This window comes from Pholcus phalangioides, unplaced genomic scaffold (assembly GCF_987345545.1).
Source record: "Pholcus phalangioides strain wild (caught in Gottingen) unplaced genomic scaffold, Ppha-v1.0 ptg000039l_1, whole genome shotgun sequence".
Taxonomy (NCBI): Eukaryota; Metazoa; Arthropoda; class Arachnida; order Araneae; family Pholcidae; genus Pholcus; species Pholcus phalangioides.
The window spans coordinates 27,846,679-27,867,504 of NW_028301625.1; the positions used below are offsets into that span (position 1 = coordinate 27,846,679).

At 38.9% G+C, this 20,826-nt stretch overlaps 1 protein-coding gene across 3 annotated transcripts in view; it reads left to right on the forward strand.

Annotated features, from left to right (window-relative positions):
- LOC149065786 (plasma membrane calcium-transporting ATPase 2-like) overlaps window positions 1-20,826 on the forward strand; it is a 185,668-nt gene that overhangs the window by 133,918 nt on the left and 30,924 nt on the right. For all 3 annotated transcript variants that reach the window (XM_089253480.1, XM_089253478.1, XM_089253479.1), the window contains exons 3-6: window positions 2,402-2,599; window positions 11,613-11,852; window positions 11,982-12,107; window positions 19,770-19,898. In XM_089253480.1, the coding sequence (XP_089109606.1) occupies window positions 2,402-2,599; window positions 11,613-11,852; window positions 11,982-12,107; window positions 19,770-19,898 (693 nt within the window). The remainder of the gene's footprint in view (window positions 1-2,401; window positions 2,600-11,612; window positions 11,853-11,981; window positions 12,108-19,769; window positions 19,899-20,826) is intronic.

A 20,826-nucleotide genomic window follows, 5' to 3' on the forward strand; every position in this document is an offset into this window, starting at 1 on the left:
GGTGCAAATTCCTGGTCTACAAGAACAGTGGGTATATAGAGCATGAACACATACGTTTTTCTCTCTGTCTTCAAGCTTTGTAAAGCATCCTATTTCACAAATTGGCGAACTTTTATACTTATTTTTTTTTTTTTTCACGGAATCCTTCTTCCCATGTCTTCGTTAGCTCCCATATGAAATTTAGCACTATTCCATTGGTTAGATCAAGATACAGATGACTTTGTGTAGTGTCAGTTCAACTATGACCACCCTGTATATGATTTATAGTTTTACGGTATAATTTCTACGCTATATTCATGACACACAAAGACAAAAAAAATGTTGCAGGTATTTCGACCGGTATATATTTTTTTCACATACATACACGTAGAAGCTTCATTCATCTTTTAAAATTTATTGAAGAAAGAGTGAAAAGATGTTTTGGACTGATTCCAACTTGGTTCTCTTTGAACTCGGAAGTTTTGACAGAAGCGGTAGTTGTTGTTCTGTACAGCACTTTACTTACTTTCACTCCAAAATCTTCCAAAGATTAATGGAGTTTTTTTTCTTTCAAGCCAAGTAGGAAATTTCATTGTTAGTGGAATTACTTTTGTGGAGTAATGATTCTTGAAATGGTAATAATAAGCACATGCGCTGTTAGGCATGTTTCGGCAAGTAAATTGGGTTATGTTTCTACCATTTGTCTCTTCTTGGATAAATCTTTGAGTTTATGAGAGCTTTCGTTTCGAGAAATCTGAATTAATTCCGTGGTTATTATTCTATAAACAATCTCCTTGGAATGGAAGTAATAAAACAGATGCAAGTAATAGTAATAAGTAGATTCATTTGCGTGTACTTTTACATGAAAACGGATATTTTTCTCAAAGTCCAGAATTGACGAGGCACAAACTTTGATGTGGATGGTATACAGAGAAGTCACAGACTGCACGAATGTCGCGTGGTCAGGGCAGGTGCGAAGGGTGCGGCCGCAACGGACCGTTAAAATTTAAGGGCCGCAAAACAGGATAAAATACTTTGATTGCATTTTAACTTTAACGTTCTTAACACATTTGACTCAACCATAGTTCCCACAAAGGTGGGCTGAAAGGACTCCAGGTTCTGGGGCCCGGGCCTGTTCTCATCATTTTCTGTTTCTCACGCTATAAATTTATTATGGGGGGGGGGACGTGAGAAGTCTGGCAAAGATTCCAACCTAAGGCCCTGCTTCTTGATGTGGGAGCCATAGTCTCAACATTAACACACAAAGCAAATAGCTTAAAATTACGCCCAAACTTATAAAATCCAGACATCGAACCCTCTTGAGTAGGAATTTTCATAGAAAGCCCCAAGCCAAGAGAAGGATGCTGGTGGATGCTAAATTCCAGTGGGGACGCTAAATTCTTCTTTTAAAATTATTCAAAATTACACGAGGGAGGAATAAAGCATGCTTGACTGGCTGAAAGAGTATCTAGTTGCAGCCCTGGATAGATAATCGGTTCTCTAGCCCCAACAGCACCCCACCCTTTAAATGCATGGGCAAGGCCCCCACAGGGGTGGGATTGGCTTAGGCTCCAGCTTTGGGACCCGAAACAATAATTCGCATCATTTTTTTTTTTCACTCTATAAATTCACTAAAGAATAGCCTGTGAAAAGTCTGTCCTGTGGGCCCACAAAATATCTCAGCCTAGCAGCCCTACTCCAGGTGACGGCAGATAGCAGCACTATACGTAACAAGCATCACACAGAAACAAACTTCACGTTAGATTCACAACATGTACACGCGCATTCCAGCATGTACCAATTCGTTAGAATTTCCGCTGAGGAATATGGACGAAGTGCATATGAGTAGTTTAGTAGTAGCCCTGCTCCAGGATGAATGCTTGCAATTTTTCCGCTAGGCCGCGGGAACTATCGTAGTCTATTTTTTCATGACCATGAAATGTCATGAAATGTCATGCGGGCGTAAATCAGGTTGTTCATGCACACTGAGGAAATGGGAAACCCCATTTTAGAGGGCCGCAAAATACTTAAGGCCGTCCTTGCTCGTGGTATAATAATTTCACTTCGATGTATTTTGACTTCTGTATAATAGTAATAATGCTAGTAGGGCACTGCTCAAAACAAAGTTCATTTGATTTTAAGTTAACTGAAACTGCACTCTGTGCTGTGCTTAGAAATACACTGCTCAAAACAATTAGGGGAAATGCAGTTTTTATTTGATTACGGTTTTTAAACATTTTGTTGGATAAAATATCGACAAAGAACATTGTTTGTATTCATAAAAAAAGAGTTATGCCACAACTAAATTTTAATAAATTTAAATAAATAATACATTTCCCCTAATTGTGTTTTGAGCAGTGGATTGTGTTCCCATGTAGAAAGGGATCGTGTGTATGTAATAAACTTTTTGTTTGCTTTGCAGGTCTAAGTGGTACTGCTGCAGATCTCGGCAGACGTCGGGAAGTATTCGGAGCTAATATGATCCCACCTAAACCACCAAAAACATTCTTGCAGTTGGTTTACGAAGCTCTGCAAGATGTTACTCTCATTATTCTCCAAGTGGCCGCAATAGTTTCTTTAGCACTGGCCTTTTACGAATCGCCATCAGATAGCGAATCCGGTACGTATATTATTTTTAATACTGTACTAACAATTTCATCATCTTATTTCCTCTGAATAGCTATACACACACATCTGTGTCATAATGTCCTGCCTTAAAAGAAAAGGTAGGGAGGGAGAAATGTGTGTTGCCTCCTTTGCTCCCCTAGTTCCAAAAAAAATCTCTGCATCTGTCCTCGGTCATTGTTACCGGAACTCTATATAATGTAAACTGGTTGGCAGTCGACAGGATATCCCAGATGATCCCACTCATATTCTTTTTATGATGAATCCATCGATCAGGTACACCGTAGAAGAGCAACAGCCTGGTGATGATACAGACATGCTCGTAGCACCCTGGCTGTCTTCGGCCAAGCGTTTTTCACTGAAAACTGTTATATGGTTCCATCTAGGGCTCCTTAACACCTCAAGCTGACTCATCCACCACCTTTATGCGAAATATGACCAGTGCTGTCTTAACGCACGGGCCCACCCGGGCAAGGTCCGGAAGCCTCAACGGAAGAGGGGCCTCAAAAATTAGAACCGGTTGAAATTTTCGAAAATTTGTCAGGCCTCAGAAAAATCACTTGGCCCGGGGGACCATGATACTCTTAAGACGGCTCTGAATATGGCATCAGTATTATCGCTATATCCAATCACTGTTTCCCTATTACCCTGCTTTTTTTAACTATCAGACGTCATTTTGAACAAAAAAACTGGTTTTGTCACTTCATGATGGAGGAAGATGAGTTCGCCAGGTTATATAGGCGCCTTAGTTCCACCTGCCTCTGAAGGATAGAAAAATAAACAAATGAAGCTGTTCGTGCTTGTTGAAGGAACAGACTATCCTCTCTACAGCTCCTTCAAGGGCATCCTAGGTCTCGTCGTCGTATGTGCGTACTCTCATTCATCCATCGGTCCCAATACCTCCTAGCAATGCGGTTAGAATGCCCTAGTCATCAGGCCACACGAGTACCATCTTCTTTCGATCCAGTAATTTGTCCCTTGGTGAGTGACCATAACGGACACTAGTGACGACACGATCGTTTTAAACAAAGTCAGTTATTTTTCTATGTTTCGATATGTCTACACACATCCTACTGTCCTCATTCCACTGAATACGCTATTGGCAATAAACTGAATTGTTGTATGTACGATAACGTGTCTGTGTTCTTTTCTCTGCAATGTCCCAAGCATGTTCTCAAAAGAATTTAAGTCCGTTTTCTAGATGTTCTATTCATTAAATAGAGAAATGTCGGAATGCCTCTTGAAATAAAACAAGGACTACAAGACCTATAAGATTAGCAATCGTTCAGGGACGCCGGAAGTCAGAAATGATTGGTGTTGCTCAAAGTATGCGAGTCATTTCTCTGTACAGGCCATAATATTTACATACATTTTCACCTGACCATACGTCCTTTTTTTAAGTAGTGTCCCGTTTTTTCGAATCTTTGATTTCAGCGATTACTTTTTTTCAACCTACTTTTTGTAGTAGTGGCAAGATTTTTACCACAGTAAAATGTAATAAACCTATGCAGGAAGAGTATAGGGGCCCCGTGTCAGCCCCAAGACCAGTCCGTTTTAATGAGTGGACCCACCTGGGCACGGCCCGGGAGCCTCAAGAGAACGCGGGTCTCACAAAAATGAGAACCAGTTAAAATTTTCGAAAATTTGCCAGGTGGGATCTGAAAAAAATCGCTTGGCCCTGGGGCCCATGATGCTCTAAAGACGGCCCTGCCCAAGACAATCAAAAATTTAAATTATTTTTTTCAATGAATTAAAACATTGAAAGAAAATTCCTTTATGTCCTATATTTTTCAATTTCTGTTAACTTAAAATGTTTTTTGAAGATAATGAATTTAAAATGTCTCTGGGCAGAGTCCCCCCTCATAATATTCACATAAAACTGTGAAATTCTATTATAAACCGATTAAGTGGTGGAAAATGGGTTTAATCATCAATCAATGATGGTTTTGATCATCAATTCTTTAAAACCATGCTAATGAGCATTCTGAAATCGAATAGTTCTATTGTATGTATTTTACAGTTTTTAATCAATGATTGGATTGTTGATGATTTAGTTGAATTCGCGTTTCAAGTTCCCCGATAATTTAAATTGACAACCATCACCACACAGTAACGTTGCGGGTCATTTGAGTAAAGTGGTTTCAGAGAACCAATTACAGAAAACCATTGGGGAAGCTTACATTGAAAACAGAAAGTGATACAAATACATAATGCAGGGGTTCTGGAACTGTGTGCCGCGACACCCTGCAAAGGTTTTCCGAAGAGACTGTTGAACTGCTCTGGGGAGCCGCGGATTAGCGTTGATTAGGAAAAGAGGTGCCGCGGATGGAAAAAGTTTTGAGAACCCCTGACATAATATAAGTGTATAAGAGGCCCCACACATCCTCCAACGCTGCCTGTGCTGGGATCTTTGACGGGCCCCCAGGCCAAGTGATTTTTCTGAGGCCCTATTAGGCAAATTATCAAAAGTTTCAACCAGATCTAATTTTTGCGAGGCTTCTTCTCTTGCCCCCCCCCCGAGCCGTGCCTGGGTGTGCCCATTCTTTTTGATGGCACTCCGGCCCTTAGGGGCCGTTCAGGTATTATTTCAGCAAATTTTTAACCATTTTTGATGGCTAACGTCGTACATTCAAAGATGACTTAAGTAACCCGCGACACAGTTCCAGAACACTTAAACGATCCGTGGCACATTTAGAGATCCCTTGAGTGACATGTGGTACAATTTTAGTGCACTTAAGCGTCCCCCACTGCGGTTCTACATCACTCAAGTTACTCGCGGAACATTGCCAGATTATTTAAGTGATCTGTGGCCATGGCCCCTACAAGGGGTGGGTTGACAAGGCTCCAGCCCTGGGGCCCGGGATGATTTTCATCATTGTTTTGTTTTTCACGCTATAAAGGGGCCCGTGAAAGATCCCAGCCTAGGGGCCCTGCTTCAGGATGTTGGGACCATGTCCGTGTCATAATTACGGATCACTTGAGTGGTGCGTTGCACAGTTCCAGAGCACTTAAGCAGCCCGGACACATTTCTGAGCACTTGAAGGATCCGTGAAACATTTAGAGATCGCTGAAGAGGCTCTGTTAGGAATTTATCACTACGGAGGGTGTTAGTTCAGGCGCCCACAATATATCCAAATGTTTTTTCGTTTTTGACAGACCGAGTAAGATGCCATTAAAAATATTTCATATTTTCATAAATGGTGGTTGATGACATAAGCATCATCCAAACCCCCCCCCCGCCTGTCATCTAAAGGCAGCAAATCGGGACCCCCTCTCCCATCGGTGCTGACATAATACTTGAATGACCCTTTACCTAAGGGGCCCGGTGCGTCTGAATAGTTTCGGACACGAAAAATATTTGCCCGATTTTATATATTTGGGGGTAGGAATCACAAAGGCGTTGTGGGGGGGGAAGACTTGGGGGTCTGGTCCCCTCCTGAAATGACCGAAAAAAGGGAAAAAGATGGCCTATCTATTGTTCTATCACGGTGCCCAGTGCGACCGCTCCTGTCGCACATTCCTAAGAGCGGCTCTCACTTTCACAGCGGAAATCACTTTATCACTTTTCCTCATTTCTCTTTGACAGCCTCAACTGTTTGTCAGTGGATATCTGTTTAAATTTTTTTGCCCTCACATCCCGTTGGCTAGAATTTTTGGCGGCCCGAAACAGAGGCGGATTTAAGGGCGGGCGCACCAGGAGCACACCCTGGGCCACGTAAAACCCAAACGTTACACTTTTTTCTAATTTAAGGGGTCCAGTATTTACTTTTGCGTCCGGGGCCTCAATTGACTTTAATCCGCATCTGCCCTTCCCCCCCCCCAAGCAAAACTTTTCACGGGTTATTCTGTAGTGAATTTAAAGCTTGAAAAACACCCCAAAAAATTATGGTAATTGTCCCAGGCCCCAGGGCTGTTTTCATGTCGGCCTTACCCTTGTGGGGTCATATGCCGAACTTGACCATACGGAAATCGGGCATCGACATCTGCACAACAATTTTACGGAATTTAAGAGGTGAACTTTAAGTTATTGGCAACATCAGCGGATGGTTTTTCTACAGTTAATTACACAAAAAAAAAGCAAAAAAAAATATCGAATCGTTCCCTGCTGGCGCATTCTTGTCCATCGGGATGGTAACAGACAAATTATAGGTGATCTGCCATTAGTTGCATTTACCAAGTGATATTAAGAGTAATTGTGTAGTACGAATGCTAACGGCCGAGCCCGGGGTGGATCCATGCGTTAAGACGGCACTGCTACCATGACATTTACAGTTCCAGCTCGGCACATAGAAACCGCGGTCTCATCTTCTCAGCCTTCCATCGGCGTGGTGTAGTTGGAAACGGGACTCATCACTCCATGCTACCAGCTTCGCATCGTGAATAGCCATTCACTGTAGTCTCTGGCACAAGCAAAGCTCTGTGTTCTTGAGCTCGGTGGCGTACCTTAAAATGTGGTTCCGCTGCTCTTAAAGCCCATGCAGTGAAGTATACTTTCTACTGTACATCTACCACCTTGTCCGTTTAGGCCGCCCTAACAACTGGATGACAATTTGAGATAAAACCTGATGCCTGGACTAGAAAGGGATGTACAATACAGTTAAGCCATCACCGAATACGGACACTCAAGTCTAATATAATTAAAAATTTCCGATTTGTCGCTTTTTTTTTTTTCCACCATTGTTATTAAGCCCATTCCCCTGATTTCAGTGTATACTCGTACGTTGGATGTTGTTTTTCAAGACATATATGGTACTACATGTATTTGAAAGGAAAATTCTGCAAGATGACGTTCAAACATTTAAAAAAAGGAAAAAAGAGCCGAATAATTCTGCAGAAATCCTTTCTCTATTATTTTTATTCCCTGATCTCAACAAAATAAATAAAAAACCTTTAATTGAAAAGCAACTGGAAATGCCAGGAACTAAAAACACGATACCTACCTATTTTTACAGACGTAAAATCAATTCCGAAAAACAGAAAAAAATGATGGGCATAGATTCGCTGAGATAAAAATTGAAAACGAAAAAACATTGAACTGGAAAAATTCTCTTTTCCGATAGAATTTCTCGTCTGTTCAAATGGAAGAAATAATATTGAAAAAAAATGAAGAAATTTTAAAAATCGGATGTACTATCAAAAACTTGGTTTTGGAAGAAGAAAATTCTAAATCCGTTTCCTTCCCTAACATTTTTTCTTTTCCATAACTTCAATTTTATGTACATTTTCCTACTCAAATGCAATTTCTTTTCTTGATTTCTGAGGATTTTTTCAGGAAAAAAATAGAGAGAGAATCAATTACCTTAATCTACTTTTTTTTCAGTGAAATTTCTAATTTTTTTTTTAAGGCAATAAAATGAAACGTTTCTCAATTTATGCAGTGGTTACTCGAATTAAACTGTTTGACTAAGGTTAATATCGTGTTTGTAGAAGCCATTTCGTTGTTTACAAAAAAAAATGGATGTTTTATTTGAGGTGCTTGTTATAATTTTTGAAATTTCTGGTTAAATACGTGAATTTGTGCAAAAAAAAAAGGGGGAATTCCTTTTATTTCTGTGAAACTGTCCCTCCTGGATCTTTGGGATTCAAAAGCATTCGACAAAACAAAAAAAAATGCTCACCTTCTACAAATAAAACATAAAGGTGTAACATAATAAAACATAATAGTGTTGTAATTGTCTACTTTTCCTTTCATTGTAGCTGAAGAAATATTGCACAGCTATTAATGAAAAGATGAACACCACGCTATAATTGCAAACACGCCAAAAAAAAGATATGATTATGGTTGTATACTACATCGAGAGGAACAACACATTTTTGATGGAAAAATAGAAGTGAATTCCACCACCACTTAGTAAGAAAAGCAAAAAAAATCAAATCATCATGAAAGCATGGGCCCACCCCGGGCTCGGCCGTTAGCATTACCATGTTTGATCATCAATAAACAAAACAAATAGACGTGGCTAGTTCATAAATTTCACAACTGCATTTACATCAGAGAGAGAGACAAAATCGACAAGCAAAATTACGTCTGAGGGTGACTATTCCTGGACTCCCACTATCTCCTAAAATCTTAGTATTGAGTTGATCTTGTTGAAAAAGATCCGCGACAACAATGAATTTCCTGACAATACGAGGCGCGGTTCAAAATTAAGAGCCTATCACGTATAAAAAGTGATTGGCAATACTGATTGGTTCGCGTGCGAGTAGTAACGTCAACTGGTCTGTTGGTAATGTAACCTCCAGATTGTCGTCTGCCTTCGCAAGAGAGTGTGTTAAAATGAGTGCGGTAATAACAAATCCCACCTGATGTGAAATTCCATCAGTAATTAGATTTCTCAACGCAAGAGGACATAATGCAGATGAAATTGACCGTCAATTGTATAAAACATATGGACCTACCGTAATGAATGAAAAAAAAGTGAGGCAATGGTATCATTAGCTGACGAAAGGCCTTTGACCTTTGAAAACCAAACACACCCCGCTTCCCATCTCATTGAGATATCGAAGCGTTCCTGGAGGATGGGCGTGTCTGGAAATTTTATTAAATATCTTCAGAATAATAAATAAAAATATTAAATAAAAATATACATATAAATATAAATCTGACGAAAGGCCGCTCAAATGTTCATGATGAGCAGAGGAGTAGCAGGTCTGGTGTCCGGCTGACGATCTCGTTGAGCGTGCGAATGCAAAAGTGAAAGAAAATCGTCTCTTAAGCAATATTTCTTTAGAATTTCCAGAATTTTCTAGGACAACATTGGTGAGAATCGTGACTGAAACTCTAAGCTATCGAAACTTCGTGCACGGTGTACTGAAAATGAAGATCACAGAATGCCATCTTCGCGTGCTTTTCTTGACCGCTTTAACCCGAGGGAGACGAATTTCTTTGCCATATCGTCACCGGTGATGGAACGTGGATTTCGTACGTCAATGCTGAGACAAAACAACAACGCATGCAGTAGTGGAAACTGTATTTTTGGGATCGAAAGGGTATGCTTTTGACTGATTTTATAGAACCTGGAACAACCATTACATCGCAAGTTTATTGTGAAACACTTTCTAAACTGCGTCGTGCCATTCAAAATAGTTGTTGAATTTTTCTCCTTCATGATAATGCACGTCCACACACGGCTGCACGCACTACGGAAGCAATTCGAAAATTCGGATGGGGGATTTTTGATTATTTCCCCTTATAGTCTTGATCTCGTGCGGAGTGACTGCCATCTCTTCCGACATCTCAAAAACTGGCTTGCGTATACATGTTTTGAGCAAAGAGAGAAATTGAAAATCTCTCTCAGAGTGCAAAACAGGCTAAAATCCCAGGCGGCGAAATTTTATGCAGAAAGAAGCTTGTTTCACGATATCAAAAGTGTTTGGAACGACATGGTTATTATGTAGAAAAATAAAGTAAATATGTAAATTTTTGAAATCATCAATAAAATAAATTGTCATTTTTTTTTAAATTGTTTTCATTTTGTTACTGATCCACCCTGAGTTTTGAATCGCACCTCGTATTTTCCGATCAGTCTGTGTCTCATGCAATAATGCTTTTGTGAGCTTCCATAATAAGTCTATAGCAGGTTAAGGCTTGGGAAGATTAAGCCAAGACACAGACTAGTCCAGCACGTCTAATTTGACGTCCTTTTTTTCTGCCACTAATGACTAGAATGTGGCAATAAGTTCCATCACGAATATTGTTTATCTTGTGATGTGTACTCTGCTCTACTTTTTTAAGAATTTGCAATCATCCGCATAACTGTATGGTGTTTCTAAAAATTCCATATTATTTTTTTTTACTGATATTGTACTATCATCGAGATCTATACGACTCCTTGCTCAAGTAAATTCGACGGTGTAAACTCATGTAAATACATATTATGATAGAGCTACTATACAATTGAATGCATGAGTAGATAAAACCTTTACTAACGAGTTAAAATTCATGAAAATAAGAAAATCGACAATCAAGAGAATCTCTGATAAGCAGTATTATCAACCCCTTGAATAGTTTTGCTGTAGCTACTTTGTATAAAATAATTAGGTTGTTCTCTAAGATCCCACACACAAGAACGCAGAACACCATTGTCGATGTGGCGATTTCATTTTCCGTAACGGTACATAAAATAAATCTTTAATTCGAATCTATTCTAAAATACATTAAACTTATAATTGAATATATATTCGTTTATTTATGAGAAATATTTATCTTGCATCAACTAATTAATTAGTTATTTATTTATCAAAATAAATATAACGAGAACTGATGAGCTATGCTCGAGAAAAAGTTAAGAACTAATTAGAAACCAGAAAAAAAGGACGCTGTTTCTCCAAGTATATACGTTAAGTAAATAATGAGCCAATTTTTACGTAAGTTCAAGACTCGATCATTAACATCGTATTAATAAACATCAGTTCATGAATTATGGTGATTAAGAGTGCTCTTTTATTTTCTCGCCGCAAATTTGTTAATTAAATTTGTGTCTTCATTAACACAGATTATGTGACACATTCTACATGCAACTTACAGTATATATTTTGTATGTTCTACCGTTTCTCTGTATGTTTATTTAGTGTAGGTGAATATTTTATTAATTCTTGTAATTAACATCTCACAAAATATAATGTTGTGTGCTTAATGATTTGCAGGCGTATAGGCCGATTTGTTGCAGTTAGTTTTTACGGAATGGTTTAGCTGCTGCAAATCATTTATCAAAACTAATACAGTGGATCCCGCTTATAACGCTTTTCAAAAAACGTTGTAAGCGGGAAAACGCTTTGAACGGGAAATATTAATGAGAGTTATACTTATGGTTGAGACCATGAAAATAAGTCGAACAAAACGGGAAAACGTTATAAGTGGGAACGTTATAACCGGAATCGACTGTATTTGATTTGTAGGTATGATATGGTAGTTTTTGAAATGATTGCATATTGAACCAATTGAATTAGGTAGTTTTGATTTCTGTCTTAATGCTGGTTTTGTTTTATCATTTCCCTTGCAAGTACAGACGGAGCTCATGACGAAGGGGAACAGGAGGCAGGATGGATAGAAGGAGTGGCTATTCTTGTATCAGTGGTGATTGTGGTGCTAGTAACGGCATTTAACGACTACACAAAAGAGCGACAATTTCGTGGTCTTCAAAATCGCATTGAACACGAGCACAAGTTTTCTGTGATAAGGGGTGGAGAGGTCAATCAAATACCTGTCACTGACATAGTAGTTGGTGACATATGCCAAGTCAAATATGGTAAGTTCTATCATATATGTTCTTTGTGATTAGTATCAAATTGATTGAAGGTTAAATGTTCACGCTTTGGCACTGATATTGTATTTCTTGAAGAACACGCAGCGTAAAACTGTTGGTATGTTTGTATAGGTGATCTCCTGCCAGCTGATGGTATTGTCATCCAAAGCAACGATTTGAAAGTTGACGAAAGCTCCTTGACGGGTGAATCCGACCACGTGAAGAAAGGAGAAGACGCTGATCCTATGTTGCTATCTGGTAATATGGACTCCGTAAAACAGTCATTAAATTCAACTAGTGTAACTTCTTGTTAAACTTTATAAGTATTTGAATTATATCTTCGTGTACAACGAGTGAAAAGCATATTCTCTGCCCATTGAAGGTGTTTTTCAGGTTTCCTAAAAGACTAATCACTTCCATCTTCTGGGAATATTTGATTTTAATATCAACTTTTACGGACAAGTTTATCTCGCCACCGATTAACCAATTGCACAAAAAAAAAAAAGATTATAAAACTGCTTAAAATCTATTATGAAGGGATTCTGGTACTCAACACAGTTACTCAAAAGCTTCAATCATTAAAATTATACTGTGCAAATTAAAGCTGTGCAACGCAGAAAAAAAACGTAAATCTATTTTTTCTGATGAATGAATTTGAACTTCCATCAAGCACCGATTGCAAGCGCACAAATAATGATAAAAATGGGAGAATGACATATTTTTTATCATCTCTAATTTCATAGCCCAAACTATACAGTATATTGGTATTTTAGCGTTTCGTCGTTCTTGCATATAAAACATTACAAGTTTAAATATATTCGAAACATCATATTTTTCATCTTTTCACTCTTTCCGTTCTTGACGTTCAAGGAGAATATACTACATATAAATATGGTGTGTGTGTGTGTGTGTGTATATATATATATATATATATATGGTGTACAGCAGAGTTGGTTCGCAAGTGCAAGTTTTAAAAACTTGAGTTGGAAGGTAAAATAAATCTGGAAAACAACCTCTAGAAACTCGTCTGGGGGGATGTTGTGAGAAGAGCAGAACTCGGGAGAGAATTATTTTGCTCCATAAGATGCGAAACTTTCGTCAAGCTTCCCGATCTCCCATTTCGGCGAAATACGAGAACTTTTGCTGTAGTTGTACAAATGTTCTTTTGCTTGAAATAGCCAAGGCAGAAACATCCGATAACATTCGGAATTCAAGGAACGCAGACACATTCAGCAATTGGATCTTCTCGAGAAAATGCCTCGGAAATTTCTCTTACGCTAAAAACGACTCGCCATCTTTTTCCCAGCCATAGATATCAGTATAGCTTGAATTACCTACTCCTTACTTCTCGTAAAAAATAAATATGAGAGTTTGGCAAAAACAAAAGTGGGTAACAAAACTCGTTGGTATATTTCGCCTCACACATTAGAGAGAATCAAGCTATAAAGACGCCGCAAACATAAAAAAATTGAAAATGCCAGTAATAGACTTACAATTTGAATAAGTCTCGAATCGACTTCTAATAATTGCAAATTGAAATACCGTATTTTTTACGGTGTATAAAAAATTTTTCTACAAAAACGACGGTGTTTGAAATGAAAAAAATGGAAAAAGATTTTATTATTGATCATTCGCATATGCAAACCATAATATGACAATACGGTAACATTTTTTCCTCAAGGTAGAGAAATTTACATCTGAAGATTATACTCAATAAATTATGGTAGGTGTTATAAGATGTCGATATATTGAAAATATTGCCATGATGTACCAAAAAAAGGCACGTTTCTGAATTCATTTATGGCTTAACAACGGACATGAAACGTTATTGCATTTGTTTCAGAAAAAATACATACTCACACCCATCACATTATATTTCACGCAAAGTTCTTTAAAATTTACTTTAATTAAGTGTTTTTCTTCGCATACATTAGAGTGATTAGCGTCTCTTAGTGATTATATGCCGTAGAAAGTTTGCTCAACTTGTTTGTATTTTCAAAAGATTCAGCTGCATAACTATCTTACTCTGTGTGGTCTGGATTATTTTATTTAAAAACCGAACGAAAATTTGTGTCCGTACAATTAGCTCCGATAAAAATATCTTTGAGACCTCCTCTGCGATTAAAAAAGTTTTTCATTACATTAGCGATAAACTCGATTTCTATGGCACTGTTAGTTCAGCGCTCCTTCTCCTTTTCTCCTCACGAAACTCACCACATAATTTTTCCAAACTTCGGTTACAACCCAAACTGCTGCCGGAAACAAGATATCGGAACATTCCGGAATCCCATTAACTTTTGGAAGACAAAAAATATTTACCCCTAGAAACGTCCTTACTAGCCATAACTCTATACTTGCCTGAGGCATTAAAGTTTTCGAGTTAGGTTATGCTTGAAATTATAAAATATTGTATTGCGGCCATTTTCTCTCGCAAATATATTGGAAAGGGAGGGAACTCATGAATTTTCATTTATTTATTTATTTAGGGCATTGACCGATAGATAGCTTTGTTGCAAACACCACAACGAATAAAACAAATTTTCATTCTACGTAATTATTTGTGATGAATGAAACAAAATAATAAGATATTACTGTTTATTCTCACTTTTTCTGTTCATATTGTGAGTATCGGATTTTATTCAATGATACGCGTTTATCGTAGTCAAGTAGGGTTTTCGCTTGTCTTCGGTTAAAAATAGCTTCATTCAGTTCATGGAAGCATAGCCCCACACATCCTATATCAGGGCCCCTCGACTGGAATCTTTTGCGGGCCTCCTGGTAGACTGTTCACTGGCCCTTCTATAGTTAATTTATAGCGTGAAAAGGCCAAAAAATTATCAGAATTGTCCCGGGCTCCAGGGCTAGAGACTTGTCAGCCCCGCTCTTGTCGGTACATGCTTGGAGGGCTATTATTATCCTGAAACAATGGTTCCAAAACTTTCTCAATTAAATTAAGGCCTATAAATGCGTAGTAAGTGCGTCTGCTCAATGAGATATACTTAGCATGCTTAAATGTTTCCAGAAATGCGTAGGATGCTTGCGTTCCCTTTGAAATGGGAAATAGGTGTGCATTTTCCTAGAAATGTGTAGAAGACTTGTATAGTAATAAGGTGCAGGCGTGGATCCAGAGCAATGTGTGGGGAGCGACGACCTATATTATGTAGGTTAGTTGAATCACCCCGAAATTAACGAGACAGAAAAAATTTTCTCATATTATTCGGCTCTTGGGAGGTACCATTGCCCTTCTTTCCCCCTCCCCCCTGGATCCACACTATTCATGCTCAGGTTCCGGAATACGTCTGGCTTTTTCCTTTTCCACCTAGACAAGACAGTTTGCGACCACATCACCACAGCTTTCCACCATACACGATTCAGAGGCGTGACGCGAGTCTCCTTGATGTGTCGACACCAGGTGGTTCCTTACGCAAGCTGCCGATTCATTGCTCGTATCTAAAAACTTTTCATCCCAGCCACGTTACCAGCATACGAGTGGCGTGGTGGTAAGACGCGGGAAGTTTGCTGTTGCGGTCCCAGGTTCAAACACGAGGGAGGATATAGATAAGATATTTTTCCTAACGAGCTTGAGGTGACCACCGATAGACAGCGCCTTCATTTCCAATCCATCTCATTAACGGCAGTAAATTGCAATATAGCGATATGGTCAGAGTTGGTGAAGTAACCATGTTACCTGTGTGATCTCCGCAAATCACTGAAGTTGAAGCCATGACAAGCATTGTGGGGACCTAGCTTTAGAAATACGCAGGTGACTTACCTGTCTATATATATAGACAGGCGTAAGATTTTTGTTACCACTAGACATGTGTGGGATTCTTGCGTACGCCTTCCTAGAAACACGTAGGAAGCTTGCGTGCCCTATTGCAGTGTTTCTCAACCTTTTTGAGCCCGTGGCCTCCTCTGGACCATAATTTCTTCTCGTCCCCCCCCCCTCCAGTCTTATCCAGTTCCCTCCCTCCCTACTCTCATCTGAGACTTTTTCTACTTATTGAATTGAATTGATTCAGAACTAAATTTATAATGAAAAAAATTTTGTAAATACAGTCGATCTCTGAAACCCTAGGCCAAACACGAAGCACGAATCCACTTTTCATCAAATCCAATAGATGAATTGTATGGGAAAAAAGCCTTTTGTGTAAAATACAGAATGATCCAACGAACCTACACAATAAATCAATCCTCCCGACCCGATGGGTCCTCACCCTGGATCAGTGCCTACCCTGGGCTAGGGTTCAGTGAGCTTCCTTCACGTGGGGTTCTATGCATGGCAGTCTCAATATTATGGGTGCCCAGGCAGAGTGATGTTCTGGGGCCCCATATTTAGTTGGGTAACAAATACAAATACAAATACAACGCCACAACAGGCAAAATGCCCAACGAGATAGCTGATAAAAAGATGCCCATAAAAATATGGATGTCATATGTTTCAAAAATAAAGCAACCCCATTAAAAATGCAATTAACACAAATTATAAACAATATATACACATGATAAAATATTATACAATGCCCATAAAGAATACTTATGGTTGTCTTATTCTAAGAATGGATAGCTTCTCGATTTACCCCAACATGTTTATCGTATTTCTTTTTAAACGTGTCAATTGTGTTACAATTTACTACCTCCGGGGGTAAGCTATTCCATTTATTAACAACCCTATTAGAGAAAAATTCCCTGCGGCACCATAACCTTGCATTGTCCCTCACCAATCGATACTGGTGTCCCCTTGTGAAAGCAGTCGATTGGCGGTGTACTAAAAGTTCATGGTACATCCTATCCATCCCATTGAAAATTTTGAACACTTCGATCATATCTCCTCGACACCTGCGTTCATCCAATGTAAACATATTCAAAAAATGAAGTCTCTCTTCATAACTCAAGCCCTGCGTGCCAATAAGGACACGCGTAGCTCTTCTCTGCACCCCTTCAATCAAGTCTATGTCCCTCTGTAGGTATGGTCTCCAAAACCTTACAGCATACTCCAGTCCAGGACGAACTAAGCCTCGAAAAAGCGGAAGAATGACTTTAGCAGAACGCGAAGAGACCTTTTTGAAAATGAGACCAAGCATTCTATTCGCTTTTTTGACAACCGCTGAACAATGTTCAGAAAACTTAAGTCGCTCGTCAATGAGAATTCCCAAATCGGTGACTCTAGTTGCATCCGGGATAGTGACACCATTCAACTCGTAAGATAACCATGGGTTGTTCGAACCAAAATGAGCGACCATGCACTTATCTACGCTTCATGCCCCATTCATTTGCCCATGCTGCAATCTTGTTTAAGTTGGTCTGCAGCAACTCCCTATCGCTTTCATTCCCGATTACCCCCATTAGCTTCACATCATCTGCGAATTTGCTAGTAATTCCATCGCTACCCTGATCGAGTTTGTCGATAAAAAGTGAAAAAAGTATGGGGCCAAGGACACTTCCCTGAGGAACTCCACTTGTGACGTCTGTCCAACCAGAGAATTCCCCGTTCACCATAACTCGTTGCGACCTATCGCTTAACCACGATTCTATCCAATTCAGCAAGTTGCCCCCTATTCCAATCTCGTGTAAACGCTTCAAGAGTTTGCCATGTTGGACCCGATCGAATGCCTTCTGGAAATCAAGGTAAACAACGTCGACATTTTTGCTCTTACCCAAAGCCTTAGTCACGTGATCATAGAAACAAAGGAGGTTAGTTACACATGACTTCCCCTTCCTGAACCCATGCTGATTATCCGACAATACATTATTCTCGTCTATCCACTTCACAAACTGCCTTTTGATGATAATTTCCAAAATTTTCGAGAGGGAGCTCGTCAAACTCACTGGACGATAATTAGACACCGCTTCTCTACTACCCTTCTTAAATATCGGAACAACGTTAGCCAGTTTCCAATCTCTCGGGACGATACCCTCAGCAACACTACTCCTGAATATCTGTGCGACTGGCCCCAACAATTCATTAGCACCTTCCCTGAGAACCCTGGGATAGATATCATCTGGTCCTGGTGCTTTGCTTGCACATACATTTCTTAGAAGATTTAGGACCTCCACGTCTTCTACTTGAATATCGTTGAGGGTTTTATTACCCCATGCAACACCCGTATATCGAATATCATTATCTCCATTAAAAACCGACGCGAAAAAGTCATTGAAAGCACTACACATGCCTACATTGCTCTCTACCTTAGAGCCTCCTATCGAGAGGGGGCCAACTGTCCCCTTACATCCATTATTGACGTATCGAAAAAATGATTTTGGGTCAGAGCCAATGTTATCTGCCAACCTAGATTCAACTTCCGTTTTACTATCCCTTATCGCTTTCTTCAACAGTCTTCTTTTATCAGTAAACAATGATAGGTCCCCACGTCCACTTTTATACTCTCTGAATGCTCTTTTCTTTTCAAGATAAAGGTTCCGCACGCTATCCGTGAACCATAGAGGGTGTGATGTACAAACACGCTTTTTTCGAACAAAGGGTATGACGTCGTGCAAAACAGAGGACAGCTTCGTACTAAATTCTTCCCATTGACTTACCACCCCTACTGATTCCAACCGGTCTTTGAAAACTTCCGCTAACCTTCTTCTTCTACAGCTAACATATTTGCATACTTCACTCGAAAATCATAGCATCAGATCTCATCATGTAGGCCCTATAAGCATTAAGCCCCGAGATATGGACACATGAGTTAAGGTTGCCCTGGTACCAAAGACAGCTCTGCTAGATTTTGAAAGTAGTCACCAACTTCTGCCCACCATATTTGACATGAAATCTTTATTTCTGCACAGTTCTTTGCAGCCCCCTTCACAACTTATCGTGGGTCTCCTTTCTTCTGATTTTCACCCGTAGCCCCATAAAAAAATCCCAGGACCACAACCGGGCTCCAGGTTGAGAAACACTGCCCTATTGTATATTGCGCAATAACTAACGTTTTTCAATTTTTTATTCCTTTACTCGTTTTCTCTGTCATTGTTATTTATTTTTCGCGTACCCGTGAGTGGCCCGTCTCGTACCCATGTGTATTACAGGTTAGGAACCACTGTCCCAGGGCTGTAACCAGGAATATCTTTCGGGGGGGAAGGGGGAGAACCAATATGAGATAGAACTATAGATTTTTAATCGTGTTACTTTTCATATACTGTATATATCAGCCACTATATAGCTGAATATTGTTTTTGCCGTGTATTTATATTACATTCGTGTATTGCGCGATAATTGAAAAAGAGAAAAAAAGACAAAATCACATACACATACGCTCAACTTTTTTTTTTCTGGTTCTTTCTCGGAACCTATTAGGATATTTTTCGCGATTGCGAAATCAATTCGAAAAGTGCTCTGTGATGGCAATCTTTGTTGCTGTTGAGTTTAGCCATCAGAGAACCAACACTTCATTGCTGTGGTTATTTATTTTATGGAAGAAGAAACGCTTAGCTGATTGAAAGGTACAACTCTTGCTCCGGCAAGCCAAGTTCCATGTAAAAAAAATTATTCGTGGTAAAGGAACTTTTTTCTCACAATTTTTCCGAGTAATTTAATACAAAAAAGTTTACTGGAAAGTAGCAAAAGCAATAGTTCAAGGTGACATTATACCAGTGAGGTTATACATAATATCGATCAGTCTGATTATATAGAGCGTGACTTTTTTTTGAATCAGGTTGCGGAACAGCTGAAATAAAACAAGAGTTGCATATTGATAACCGATTTCTTCGACTTAATGATAATTATTACAGTAGCATACTCTTTTTCCAGCATGGTCCAGGTCTTTGACCACCTGCTCATATCTCTTCGTTGAGACAGAGCAGCGGGCCATGTTCTGGTTAGGAGGAGTAGTAGCATACTCTGTACTAAAAAAAATTTTAGTGATTGTGTGTACTATACAATACAATACTATATATACTATGTGATACTATATTCAGGTACACACGTAATGGAAGGAAGTGGAAAGATGGTTGTAACTGCCGTCGGAGTGAATTCCCAAGCTGGTATCATATTTACTTTACTTGGAGCTGCAAAGAGTGAAGAGCCACAAAAAAAATCTTCGAAAGGTGTTTTTTCATTATTATTCGTAATGATTCCATTTTATAAATTATTTATGTTATTTCAATCATAATTTCCCTGTAATTCTGACAAAAAGTTCATGGTTCAGTAACCATAGATATTTTACAGAGCCTTGGTGATGTTGTAACCTAGGTATAGCTCTAATGGCTTGATTTGCCTAGATGGGTGTGCGCCGGCATTGTATCCAAACTTTTCGGAATAACTTATTTGTTGGCTATTTCAACGATACCTCAGTAGCGACCCTCCATCATATAGTACTGTAATCCCCTTAGACTGTTTGGTAATGTTTTTAACTGTTCTCTTTCTATTATACTACGGCAGGTAATTCAATCCACTGGGACGTACCATTAATATATCGTTGTGATGAACCTTCACATAAATTTTTATTCTTTAAGGTATCCGGCTACGTTGAAAACGTCATTTTGGAAGGAAATATCAATTTTTATTTTTTATGAAAGTGCTATATATTATGAATATTGTGATTCCAAAACAGACCTTGTTTTGTTTATGACGCTCAGAACCAAAGTTGCGTCCACTTTATAGTGTTGCGTTTCTACATACAAGTAATACGTGAGTAAAAAACTTTGAACGCGTTTAACGAAGAATGCTATTTTCGACATTTTATTTGAGTTTGAAACATTATTTTTAAAAATCTATTCATTGTATATCATTACGAAATTTTGATACGATATTTTGCTGTGTATTGCCGAGGTTATGAACTAAAATCTAAGGAACTAATGAACTAAATCTAGGAAACTAATGAACTAATTCTAAGGAAAATTTTCTATTTTAAATAATGAGGATATCACTGTACTTAAGAATTCGGTCAGTTAGAATTTAATTACCAAGTCTGCTTGCGGACCACCTACGTCATCCACACGGACCATAGGTTGAGAAACGCTGGTCTATCATATA